This window comes from Micromys minutus (assembly GCF_963924665.1).
Source record: "Micromys minutus genome assembly, chromosome: 2".
NCBI lineage: Eukaryota > Metazoa > Chordata > Mammalia > Rodentia > Muridae > Micromys > Micromys minutus.
The window spans coordinates 23,369,165-23,382,857 of record NC_137971.1 but is presented as its reverse complement, the minus strand read 5'-3'; the positions used below and the strand labels follow the sequence as shown (position 1 = coordinate 23,382,857).

Here is a 13,693-nt window from a genome sequence, read left to right as displayed (position 1 = left end):
AAAATGCAATATGAAAGCTTTGCTTCTTGGCCTAGACATGTTTACAATCCTACCAGTTAGAAGGCTGAGACAGAAGAATTGCAGTCAGTTTGCATAGCGAGTTTGGGGTCCGCCTGGGTTAAATAGTAAGACTGTCTCAAACAACAGCAAACAAGTAAAAAGCAGCAAATGGAAAAACTCTACAGGATATAGGTATTATGTCCATTTTTAGATAAAATGAGCTCCACTGGCTTCCACTCACTGATGCTGGCTCTCAATTCCCTGTGCATCCTATAATTAACTGAACAGACTCACTAGGGGAATCTTTGAGGAATTTACCAAGTGACTTGTGGAAAGAAAAGAACAAATTTACTATTCTGAGAAGAAACATTAAATTTGTGATGTGAAATTCTCATGGGTTTCACCTAAATTGGGAAAATAGGATGTGGTGCTATTTTTGAAGCTCTGATGTGATGGGTGTGGCATGCCGGAAGCTCTCTTACGAGAGGTAAGGTAAAACTACATGTCCAAATCGGTGACATCCTGAAATAAAGACCTTGTAAGTTAGGGACTGCTGCTGCCGTGCCGGGCAGGAAGAAATCCTGGCATATGCATATATCACACAAAAGGTACGTGTATTCTAGATGGTAATAATAAACACTATAGCTAGAAAAGTAGTGAAAAAAGCTGAATAAAGTGTCCTGACGACCTTTTCCTACCCAAAAATCCACATCCAGAGAGCAATGTGAATAGAGCAGAGAAATCAATTACATGCACATACCCCAGTGGTACCCTACGTTTGTTTGTCTGTGATAGGGTGCCATGTGGCCCAGGCTACCTTAAACTCTCTAAGTAGCAGAAGATGACCTTGTTTGAACTCCTGATCCTTTGATCTCCATCTCCCAAATGCAGCAATTACAGGGTAGACTATCACATACCACATACGTTTTTTATAATGTCCCCTTGCTGCAAACAAGCCTGTGTTGATAAGACACTTGATTCTAAGTGGCTTTTGGAAAGTGGCTTTGACCCAAATATCTGTGGAGTGGGGGAAGGACAGACTTCCAGCTACCGCAGCCTGAGGGACTTGGACATCTGCCAGCCAGTGCATACATTTGACGTTTCTTTGTCTCACTGGCCCAATACACAGTTTTACAATGAATGAAACACACTAGAACTCCGGTTCAAGCTATATTTAGGGCGGAAGCTTTGAAACTAGGTTTATATTTTTGTAAATCTGATCAGATCTGGGGGCAGAAGAAATGGCTTTGGAATTAAGAATCCAAGTTCTGATCTTAGTACCCATATCAGGTGACTCATAACTGCCTAGAATTTCGGTTTCAGAAGACCTGACACACTCTCTATACATGCAACACACAGATAAACATGTAAATGGTGATCAAGATGATCAATCTACATAAATGTTATGTTTAAAATTAATTATTCCACCAGTCTTGGTGACACATGCCTTTAATCCCAGCAGAGGCCAGTGGATCTCTGTGAGTTCAAGGCCAGCCTGGTGTACCTAGTGAGTTCCAGGACAGCCACCACTGTGTAGGAAAACACTCACTATGTCAAAAAAAAAAAAAAAAAAAAAAAAAAAAAAAAAAAATTAAAAGCTTAAAGAAATATTAATGATTTCTTTTAAAGTACTGATTTGTTTGTGTTTTAATCTCTGTACTCAGTATCTGGTAATAGCACCATACCTGCCATTTTTTGTGAACACCAAAGAAAAGAGTTAGAATGAAAGTGAATAAAGACCTAACAGAAGACTTCTAGAAAACCATACAGAAAAAACTTGCTATTGGCCATGGTAATGACTTTGAAACCATATCACAGATTCAAGCTGCATATGCAAAATAAATGGAATTACATGAAACTAACAAGCCTTTACATAGAAGATGAAAAGCAACCAACAAAATGAAAAGGCAACCCGTGCGTAGTAAAAGATGTGCACAGCGCACATGTGACAGTGGGTGGGCACCCGACATTTGCACAGAAATCTCACAACTGATCGTGGTCAGGGGAAGACAGATATATGGGATATGCCTGAAACCCCAGCCTGGACTGCACAGTGAGTCTAAGGCCAGTGTGGGTTACACAAATAACACAGCCTCAAGAGGCTGAGGAGAAGGATTTTACGACCCTGTCTCAAAGCACAACAAAAATAAGCCAATAAATACAAAACACTCTAGGAAAGCATCCAATTAAAGCCAGAAAGGTGGGAGGAAGAAGAAAACTAGAGATGATGATTTTTGGAATACCGTGCTTGATTTGATGTCTGGGAAATACTGGGTTTGCCTGACTTCCTCACCTAAACTTTAACCCTGCTAGTGCAGACAATAACCTCACATACTGAGAAATAAAAAAATAAAATAAAATAAAAAAATAAATAAATTGCCTACTGACAAAGTAAACATGGCCCCATTTATAACCTTGGAATTTGTTAGGAAAGATTACATAACAATTTGAGTACACAACAATTAAGAACGTCGGCACCCACAGCACAAGTGCAGCCCGACCCACAGTCCTCCCATTGCTCCTGCCCACCAGGGTGTCAGAGTCACCCTGACTTCTGCTTCCTTCATCGCCTTCCCAGGAGACTACACCCAGGTGCTCTCAGTGTCTAAGGGGTTACACCTGGAAAAATCAATCCCTTGAGAATAACCACAACCACATTTTCTCCTTTCCTGATCCGAGACTGCTTGTGAAAATACTCAACTGCTCTCATTTTAGTTTTGGTAAACAGGGAAAACAATAACCCATAATCCAATACCAAAACCAAACACAGAAGAACAAAGGCTTCCAATTTTAAGAAGTCATAGAACTAAACCCAAAGGTATGTATAGAAAAAGAAGAAAAGCCACATGGTCATCTACCAGGGATTCAGATTTAAAAAGAAATAATTAGTGGTCAGGCCTGTAATCCTAGCACCTGGGAGGTCAGGGCAGGTGGGTCAGGAGTTCAAGGTCATCCATCCTCCTCCACATACTGTGAAAAAACCAGCTGAGACACAAAAGTCCCCTTCTGGACGGAAGGAAGGGAGAAGGAAAGGAGGAAGGAAGGAAGGGAGGGAGGGAGGGAGGGAGGGTGGGTGGGTGGAGGGAGGGAAACAAAGAAAAGAAGGAAAGGAAAGAAAAGAAAGAAGAAAGAAATGAATGAAACAAAAGAAGGAAGGAAGGAAGGAAGGAAGGAAGGAAGGAAGGAAGGAAGGAAGGAAGGAAGGAAGATTTCTGTAAGAATACAGTTAGGAAGCCACCATGCCAACCTCTCTAACTGTAACTTCTACAGACACCGAATTCCATAGTTAAGTCAGTTTCACTAGATCTACTGTATGTCACAGACACAGTGTCTAAACTCAGAGACATCAATTTAGAAAACAAGCAAGTGTATAAGTACACTACACGATATATTATCATTGTTTTATATTTTATAGTAACTTAGTATTTTTAACAGCACAATAACCTTCCTGGGTAACTGCTTGTAATTCCAGCAGTAGGGAAGCTAAAGCAGGAGGACTTGAAGTTTGAGCCTAGCTTGGGTTACAAGAGTCAGTTTCAACAAAACAAGGACAAAGAGTCAGGGGTGTAGCTCAGTCGAGAGTGTCTGCAGAGCATGTTTGAAGTCTCGGATAGTAACCATAACCATAGTAACAGCTGGGGTACGGCTCCTAGCTGATCCACTCCTGAAATACGTGAACTCTTACTTGAATGGGATTCGAACTAGAATAATAAATTATGAAAATACTGTGCAGGAAACCCATGAGATCCAATGAGGTCAAGGAGCACAGCGGCTGACGCATGAGGCTGACAAACCTGTCCCAAATTTGCTGAAGGGGTGTTTGGGATTCCCTGTGGCTTTTTCCAGCTGGAAGAGTCTCCACGCATCATTCATCACATTCTTCTCGTGCTCCGAGTCCACGGCATTCACCTCTCTGTCTTTACAACTTGCATCAAACAAGGGGCATAGGAAAAACTGGGCAAATCTAAAAACAAAAAAATACGTAATTACCAACTTGAGCACTGTGACTTTAAAACAACAGCTTTTAAAATATTTTTGAAACCTTTTAGTTAATATGAATTACATAAGATCTGAAGAAATTAGGGTTGAGGACATAGCTCAGTGATACAACACTTGCTAGAATGCATTAGACCAAGGGGAAAGAAATGAGAATAAGGGTATGGTGGTACACACCTTTAACCTCTGCAGTCAGGAGGCAGAAACTGAGTTTGAGGCCAGCCTGGACTGACTACACAGTCAATTCTAGGACAGACAAGGACAAAGTGAGACCTTGTCTCACTTTAGTGGGGGTTCCGGGGAGTCCCACTGTTCTGAGAAAAGGAAATATAAAAGAACAACTAGAAAAATAGAAGACAAGTAGAGTATTGGGCATATGTAAATGCAGAAGTGTCCATCTCTGCAGAGATGCTAAAAGTAGTGAAAATATCAATATATTAACATCAAAAGGTCAAAACCAACCTTAAGAGACAGCTGTAGCGTACTTAAGATTAGTAGTTTGGGGAATTAGAAAGATGGTTCAGTGGTTAAGAGCACCAACTGGTAGCAGAGGATAACCTTATCAGGCATCAACGAGAGGAGAGACCCCAAAAATAAGAGCACCAACTGCTCTTCCAGAGGTCCTGAGTTCAATTCCCAGCAACTACATAGTGGCTCACAACCAGCTTTAATAGGATCCGACGCCCTCTTCTGGTCTGTCTGAAGACAACTACAGTGTACTCATATCCATAAAATTAAATAAATCTTTAAAAAAGAGAGAGATTTTCAGTCTAACATGTCTATGAAACTTACATTTCCTCAAAAGAAGGAAAAACAGTTGATAATTATTTGTCAAATCTTAAACATGCAGTCAATGAAACTACTGTCATGCCCCTGCCTTGATAATAATGGACTGAATCTCTGAATGTGTAAGTCAGCCCCAAGTAAATGTTGTCTTTATAAGAGTTGCCTTAGTCATGGTGTCTGTTCACAGCAGTAAAAGCCTAACTAAGACATACATACTCTACCCCCAACACACACACTGACACACGCTCACACACACATTACATAAGATCACACACACATCACAAACATTACAGTTAGAAATTCCTATCACACACACGTTTACATGCTAACACACAGTCTTATACACGTATTACACACACACCACACATCTCTCATACATTTATTACATATCACACATCTCTCTTACATATGCATATACTCACATACACACATACATAAAATTTTTCTAAATAATTAAAAATTTAAATGTACAGCCCACAGTGGAATCTCATTAAAACTCAGGCACCTCGGGACAAACAAATTAAGTGACTTGAATTTTAAAAGGTGTGATTTGAATTTTAGGAAAACTTTAATTAGTAGAAAAAAACCAGTGCAATGAAAAAGCTCAAGTATGTCACAGCAGTCTGACTAAGTCATGATTATGAGCTCTTATGAAACACTAAATAGTCTATGAATTTTTAATAAGCATCAGTTCAACAAATAACATGGTATGTAATTCTAGCATAAGCAACTAATATACCTTTCTTGATTCCATAGGACTACTCTTCCAGAAGTCCTGAGTTCACATGGTGACTCACAACCATTTATAACTGTAGTCCCATGGGATCTGATGCCCTCTTCTGGTGTACATACATGTACATACAAAATTAGAAGTAAAGGTGCCTGTCACCAAGTCCAGTGACCTGAGTTCAATCTCTAGGATCCACACAGTAGAAGAAGGTAAGGAACTCTCACAAGCTGTCCTCTGACTTCTATGTACATCTGTGGCATTGTGCATGACTTCCATGTACACACAAAAAACATACAGGTAATTTAAAATTTGTAAATAAAAGAAATTTTATTTATTGGCTGTCCTAACCAAGCGTCTGGTCCATAAAATACTTTCAAGATACCCTTAAAGTTGAAACAGCAGGAGATAGTGTGTATCTGAGCAGGGGCGGTGGCCCAGTGTATTAAGCTATTTCCAGTGCAAGGTAAAGTGTTGAATTGGGATCTCAGAACGTACATGAAGTAGCACTGGAAGTCTGCGATCCCAGCACTCCTCAGGGGACAGCAGGCAGACTGCCCGCCTCGTGTGGTCTGTGGTAGCAAAGGATAAGAAACCGTTTCACATGGTGAAGAGGGACACGCAAGATCGTCTGACCTCAACGTGTACTCTGTGGCATCCACATGCCTGCACAAACTATTGGCACCCACACACGAGGGCACGAAATTTTGCTTTGTTTTGTTTTTAATTCTGTATTCACTAAGTATCACTGAGAAGTATGAAATTAAAGAGAAGGGAATATCTAAGATACAGCATTCTGGAACACTAAGTGTGTTCTAAAAGAGATCTGTGACACTCACTGTCCGTTTTTTTTTTTTTTTTGTTGTTGTTGTTTTGTTTTTTTAATTCCCAAAATTGTTTTAAATGTTTATGAGAGTTTTGCCTGTATGTATGCATGTGTGCCACATGTCTGGTACAAGAAGAGGGGAGAAGAGGGCATCAGATGCCCTGGAACTGAAGTTATGGATTGTTATGAGCTGCGGGTGCTGGTCCAGATCTTTTACAAAAGCAACAAGTGTTCTTGTCCCTGAGCCATCTCTCCAGGCCCTGTCATAGGCTCTTTACCATGTGTTTGAGATGTGAGTCCAGTTAGAATGAGAGGGCTAGCGAGGACTTTATAAGCCAGTATAATATTTTATAGGCCTGAGCACGGTTTACAGCGTGTCATTACTTTCCTTCTACCATGAAGTAAACACGTGACACCTCTCATTATCTTTGCTGTTTTATAAAACAGTGCAGGGTGGGGAGGTGCACTGCTTACAACAATCACACCCATGTGTGTATGTGTGTATTTTTACTTATTTATAATTGTTGTTGTATTATTTTGGGTTTTCGAATCAGGGTTTCTCTGGGTGCCCTTGGCTGTCCTGAAACTCACTCTGTAGACCAGGCTGGCCTCAAACTCACAGAGATCCTCCTGCCTCTGCCTCCCAAGTGCTGCAATTAGAGGTGTGTGCCATCACCATCTGGCATCTATGTGTAATTTAAAGATGGCGTCTCACGGTGTAGTTGTTGCTTGCCTGGAATTCACGGGGCCCCATATACTTCTGCTTACAGAGTGTGGAGGTGAGAGGCATTTGCCACCATGCCTGCCCACAAAACAACTGTTCTTTAAAAAAAAAAAAAAAAAACCCTACTTTATTTGATTATCTTGGGCAGGGTGGAGGCGAGAGGAAACACACATGAGGGTCGGAGGACTGCTTGCAGGGGTCAGTTTTCTCCTTCCGTCATGTGGATCCTAGCGCAAACTCAGGTCAACAAGCTTGGTGGCAAGGGTCAACTCAGGTCAACTGCACCCAGTTGACCACCAGACCTACAGTATCTTTGTTAAACTATAAAATAGTGATGTCATCTTTATAACATAATTACTATTTTTATTAATGTTAGTAACTGTACAAAGTTCAGTAATTTGCAAGGCATTTAGTATTACCTGTCCAGGGCTCCTTCCAAGTGTTCATGGGAAACATCAAAATAATAATTGGTGTGTTCTCCACTGGTAAATGCATTTGAACTTCCAGCATGTTCACTGAGAAACTGGCTGTATTCATTTTCTTTAGGATATTTCTTTGTTCCCAAAAACAGCATATGTTCACAAAAATGACTTAAACCAGGAATATTTGGAGGGTCTGACAGTGAACCTGAAAGAGAAAAGACACATAGACTCAATCACTTCTCAGTGTTAAAGGCTAGTAACTGAGGATGAATTATAAGTGGTTTGGAATTCTTAATGTGACTATGCCCAGAGGGAGATAGATAAGTGAGGCTGCTCAGACACGCCATTATTCACAAAGTAAACAAGACTCAAGTTCCTGCCTGGGTATCACTTAGGGGGCAAGTAGGCCAATTGTGTGATGTCCCTGGGGAGCCTGCCTTGAGGGGTTACAAAGGTTTCTTATTTCTAGTTTTCTACTTGCTGCTGTTTGGAAATAGTCTTTCTATGTACCCCATCCTGGTCTTCAACTTGCAGTAAGCCTCCTGCCTCCAACCCCCAACAGGCTGGCATGGTGGCGTATGTCTATAATCCCAGCATTTGAGAAGCAGAAGGACCATGTAGATCTGAGGCCAACATGGGCAACAGAGTGAATTGTAGATGGCTTGGGCTACAGAGTAAGACCCTGTCTGAAAGCAAACAGAAAAAAATAATAAAAATAGTAAGAACAAAACAAAACTGTCGTAACTATAGGGTTCTTACACTCACAGCACCATCTATGGAACACTATTGCCGCTGGATCGTCCAACAAGACTAAACTGTACCTATGTGCACATCGAGTGCTGCTGACGACTTGTCCGTGGTGGGATCGCTGATGAGAAGCACTTTGATGCCATTGGCCAGCTCTAGTCCACGATATTCCCGTTTGTCTTCAGGAGACTTAACAATTTGGTCTTCTATTCTCTGGATGGCCGGATTATTCATTGTGCTATAAATCTGTTTTGGGAATCTGGAAAGAAAAGGGTATTTGTTATATAGTAATTTCTCAAAAAGGGAAAGAAGGAAGGGAGGGAGGGAGGGGAGGAAATAGATGAATAAAGGAAGGCAGAAACAAAGAAGTGGTGGCATATCCCAGCCCTTGGGAGGCAGAGGCAGGAAGATCTCAGAGTTTGAGGCTAGCCTAGTCTACAGAGTGAGTTATAGAACCTCCAGAACTACACAGAGAAACCCCGTTTCAAGAAACCAAACCATAAAGGGGGAGGGGAAGGGGAAGGAAGAAAGGAAGCAAGCATCAAGGTAATTAATATAACATCATCTGAAATAGGAAATAGGAAATAAAGCAAATGCCCGCCTGGCTGCAGCTTCTGTTGCTGCAGCCTCTGCTAGGGAGGCTGACCCGCCTCACACACAGCTGAGCTTGCTTTCCCACTGAGCCCTGAAGGAAGTGTTTTATAGGCTACTTCCAGGGTGTAGCCGTCCCTCCTTTCCCCCTTGCCTCTCTCTGAGGAGCATTAAGAGTGCTGTTCTGTGGAACCACTTTTGTGTCTAGATGAGCATCTCAGGGGGCCTGACACAGGTGGTCACTGTGCTCCTACAATTAGGTTTTTCATTACCAACAACTACTTTATACAGATTCCAAAGGTGAGTAAGTGTGAAGAAGATGTGTAAGAATCTTTACTGAAGCAGGCCAATTGCTCAATCTGATGGATTCCATGATAAGGCTGATCAGGAACACACGCATATGCTCAGATCCTACAGAACAGCCTCCACGGAGAACTGTGAAATATTTCAAAACAAGACAAACAAGCTGCATTATGAAAGCAACAAAAGCCAGAACATGGAATAGATGTAAAGTCGGGAGGACCTTGAGTGATTTTTTTGTAATGTGCGAAAGTGCTGCTGAGAAAGATGGCATCTAGACACCTCTCAAAGGTCTTCCTCAAAAGTCTCCCCTTTCTTCTCCAGGGAGTCTGGAGACAGTTACAGAAAAAGAAGCACAGCAAATGGGACCCTACAGGGTGCTTGTTGTGGTTGGTACAATGAAGGGATTGAAGATTTGGGGTTTTTGTACAGTCTGGTTTTGGTTTTGTTTGTTTGTTTTTAAGTAGGATAGATAGTACTTTTGTCTAACTAGGAACTGATTAACAGACAAAACATTACACCTCAAATATTGGCTAGTCCACATTCAAAAACATCTGCAACTACAGAGAAGAAATGAGCCTATGCTGGTACCCTGTCTTCTTAGAAGACAGAAGTAGATCGTTAATAAAGACTGACAGCCAAGGCTTCTGATAGCTCCTGACGTACCTCAGGGTAGAACACTGGCCTCCAGTGTGCATAGGGCCCTGGGCTAGACTATGACAATAAAAAACAAATAACTGACCAATAGCCAGGCCTAAAGATAAGCCGTGGGGAACGTAAGTGGGCATGCAGCTATTCTGATAAAATAGTGTGTTAAACTCGACATGGTTCTGCAGGGTGACTCAGTTGGCTGCGCCCTTGCCACAGAAGCATGAGAACCTGAGTTCAGATTCTCAGAACCCACAGATGTCAGGTGGGTGGGGTGGCTTACCTGTAATTCCATCCTCCAAAGATGGAGCCTGGAGATCCCCAAATCAAGCTGACTAGTCACATGGGAAGCTATGGGTTTGCCAGAGAAACCTCCTCACTTCATCAGTTAAAGTGGAAGAGCAATCAAGGATCAGTCTTCAGCTTCTATACACACATATACACATGTGCAACCCACACATACCCATGTGCCCATATGTGCAAAACATGCATACATACATGCACACTATACTTGTGTAGGGGAGGGAGAGCCTTAAGCACTAAGAGAAAAGTCGAACCTAATATTTTAACAGAATGCTTTCCTCTCTGAAATTATATATAATTAAGTACATAATCAGAATAAAAGCTGGTAAGCCAAAGAGATTTGCTATTAACACATTCTCACATATCTTCTTTTCAGAAATGATATTCAGACTTTGTTTGGCTGGGTTTTTTGTCTTGTGTTTTTAAGATAGGTTCTCTACATAGCCAAAGCATCCTCAAACTCACTATCCTCTTGTCTTGGTCACCAAGAACTATGATTTAAGAACTAGGACTAGAATTACGTATCACCATGCTTGACTGATACTTGGAATTCTGAAGATCAATACTGTAAGTAATGCTAAATGTACTGGACTGATTTTAAAACCCACATAACGTAGGAAGAAAGAGATAGCTCCGTGGTTAAGGGCATGTGGGCTCAGGTTTAGTTCCCAGAACCCACCAAGTGGCAAACAAACATCTGTAACTCAAATGCTACGTCCTCTTCTGGCCTTCACAGCACCAGGCACACAAGTAGGAGCACACACAACATGCAGACAAAGCACATAAGGGAGCTTGTCACCAAAGCAACCTAAGCTCAACCCCTGGAACCCAAGGAGCATACCAGGCACATGGAATAATTTGGATGTGAGATGGTTTGGTATTGTGTGCTTTAACATGGATGGCCGCATACTGGAATATGTAGCTGATGATGATACCGAATTCCTAATCCGTTGGTCTACCTCCCAAGTGCTGGGATTCCAAGCAGCACCGACATGTTCCACCATGCCCCAACGAAATGCCATTACTAACAACTATCTCCTATGTCAGGAGCCATAATGCAAGAATTCGTAAGAAAGATGAATATCTGAACACAAAGTCTAAAGCTCAGTGTTTATGACAAAAAAGATGGCATGTTCAAGGCTCACAAAGAGTTTTTAGGTAACAAGTTTGGGTAACTTAATTCTCAAAAGACAATGTTTCTTAAAAGTAGCAAATGCCTACAGTACACTGTTTCAAAAGCTTTGAGTTCAATATAGAATCACCATTTAGATAGAATGTTACTTTCTAGGCAGGAGTGGTGGTATACACCTATAATATCAAAATGCAGGACTGGGGCGGAGGTTCTAAAGATCTGCAATGGACCTCCTCCTCTATGCCTCTCATCCCTCTGCTCACTCACCACCATCTCAAAAAGCCTAAACAAACAAAAGATTTCAAGGGTTATTAGTATAGCCAGTCATATGTGTCTTCCACACTATGCACAAGGATTCAGTGCCCAGCACTGGGGTCAGGGGTGGAGGGATCCGAATTCCAATCTAGTGGCAGAAAGACTACATATGAAAAGAAGGAGAAAAAATATATAACAGGGGAGAGAATACTCTAACCAGATATCATATGCTACCAAAGAAAAAGTAAGGGGGAGGGGAGGAAGGAAGAAATGGAGGGAAGGAAGGGAAATTCCGTCCGTGCACTCCTTAAATCCTAGCACTTGGAAAGCACAGGCATGCAGATCTCCATGACTTTGAGGCTAGTCTGGTCTACATATGGAGTTAAGACACAAAACAAACAAATACAGCAATACAATGTGCCTGTCCCGCCCAGCAGGCTTCCACCCAGGGAGAGGGCAGGCGGCTTAGGAGGCTTTTCTTCAGGTGGCAGCTAAACCTGTGTTGCTTACTTCCACCACTGTCATTTACATGCCCAGGGAGTTCTCTTTAGGAGATGTAAGGATTACATGTGATTTGAAATATGGTGGTCATGACTTCCCTACACCTAGCTCACTTTGACAGTACTCCTGTTTGATTCTCTGGGGGGTTAAAAATCATTAGAAGCAGGTGAGGAAGCATTTAAGCTGTAAGCCCAGTTTTTGGGGTGTGGACACAGGCCATTCTCAATACATAAGGAGCCCTGTTTGGAATCTGAGGCCAACCTGCATGGCATCCTGTCTCAAAAAATTAAAACAAAGCCCCACCTCATTATAGAAAGATAGTCAATTCCACTATGAGCAACACATATGGTACTTTTTGCGGGTTTTCAATTTCCCCTGTCTGCATTTCAATTTTGTAGGGGAAAAAAAAATATTGTGCCAGGCACTTGTAATCCTAATAACCTGGAGGCCAAAGCAGGATAAACAAGTCAGAGGGCAGCCTGGGAAATGGGCAGCCTGGGTAATGTAGCAAGAGCCTGTTTCAACCTCCGTTCACCGTAAAACAGAGAGTAGGAAGCAGAGAAACAGAATCCCAGGAGACTGACAGTTTCAGGCCCAGCAAACACAACTTCTAAGTGACTGGAGTCCATCACAGACATGGCCGCAAGCATTTGGACAACGAGGTTGTACCTAATTCACATCCCTTGTGTAGCTGAGAACAAGAGACAAACTTGCTCCCCAGTTACACGTTAAAACCAATGCAACTTCTCTTAGACATCTGTACACAGAATCAAGAGTGGCTAAAAATGTCCCAACTAGCAATGCTGAGTTTCAAATACAATGGCTTTCCGATGAAGTTAAAAATAAATTAATGAAAAGAAAAGAAGAAACAAAATCAACATTTTCAAAGACTCATCCACAGAGTTTATCAACCCTCTCTACAGAGGTTTCTTACCTTCTAGAGAACTGGGGAGACAACTGAGAACGCCTCCTCTGTGGATTCATCAACAGATGCCTGTCTGTGCTCTTGTATCTATACTTGGGAGATCACGTGTCTCTGTCTCAGCTTCCTCATTAGCATAAGCCTAGTCTTCAACAAGGAAGCAGCCCAGTGTTTAGATGAGGAGCAAGTGCTAACTCACATGCTTTCCCAGACATTTGTTTGGTATTTTTAACTTGTCAAAGTCAAAACTGTAGGAGCAATAAAATTGCTGTCAACTTCAGGGATATTAATATGTTGGAAACTTCCTGTCATCACCCAATAAACTGAGGCATGTTTAGAAATTACATAGTTTGTGCTTTTCTTCAGGATTAATAACAACTGTACTCACAAAAGAGCCAGCCACACTACTCAGTCCTTTTGGAATTGGCTATGCTGGCTTCTTCTGGAAGACTGTCTAGATGTAAAATGTGAGGATCCACCACAGACCTGCTCATCACATTCTACACCGCAACAAGATCTCCAAGCAAGCTGGCCTCCTGCCTTACCCTAGAAGCTAAAGCTCAGTGTTGGAAAAATCATTATCCAACATCATTTCACAAAAAGTTACAACTTACAACCCTGCTGAGTTGGACCTCAGCCCACCCCCATATCCAACCAACATTTCAGGAGACCCATGAAGGCCCAAATGGCCGTACATCCACCCACTTACAAAGAGATGGACACCAGAGCCCCTGTTCTGCAGGACACACAGGCAAGAAAACCATACATCTTTTAAGTTGACAACAAAATTGTCCTCACAATAAAAGTAAGAAA

At 41.8% G+C, this 13,693-nt stretch overlaps 1 protein-coding gene across 3 annotated transcripts in view; it reads right to left on the bottom strand.

Annotated features, from left to right (window-relative positions):
* Nucleotides 1-13,693, bottom strand: part of IDE (insulin degrading enzyme) — a 76,217-nt gene that overhangs the window by 39,404 nt on the left and 23,120 nt on the right. For all 3 annotated transcript variants that reach the window (XM_080911215.1, XM_080911216.1, XM_080911217.1), the window contains exons 2-4: nucleotides 8,303-8,487; nucleotides 7,479-7,686; nucleotides 3,795-3,964 (exon numbers count right to left, since the gene is read on the bottom strand). In XM_080911215.1, the coding sequence (XP_080767341.1) occupies nucleotides 3,795-3,964; nucleotides 7,479-7,686; nucleotides 8,303-8,487 (563 nt within the window). The remainder of the gene's footprint in view (nucleotides 1-3,794; nucleotides 3,965-7,478; nucleotides 7,687-8,302; nucleotides 8,488-13,693) is intronic.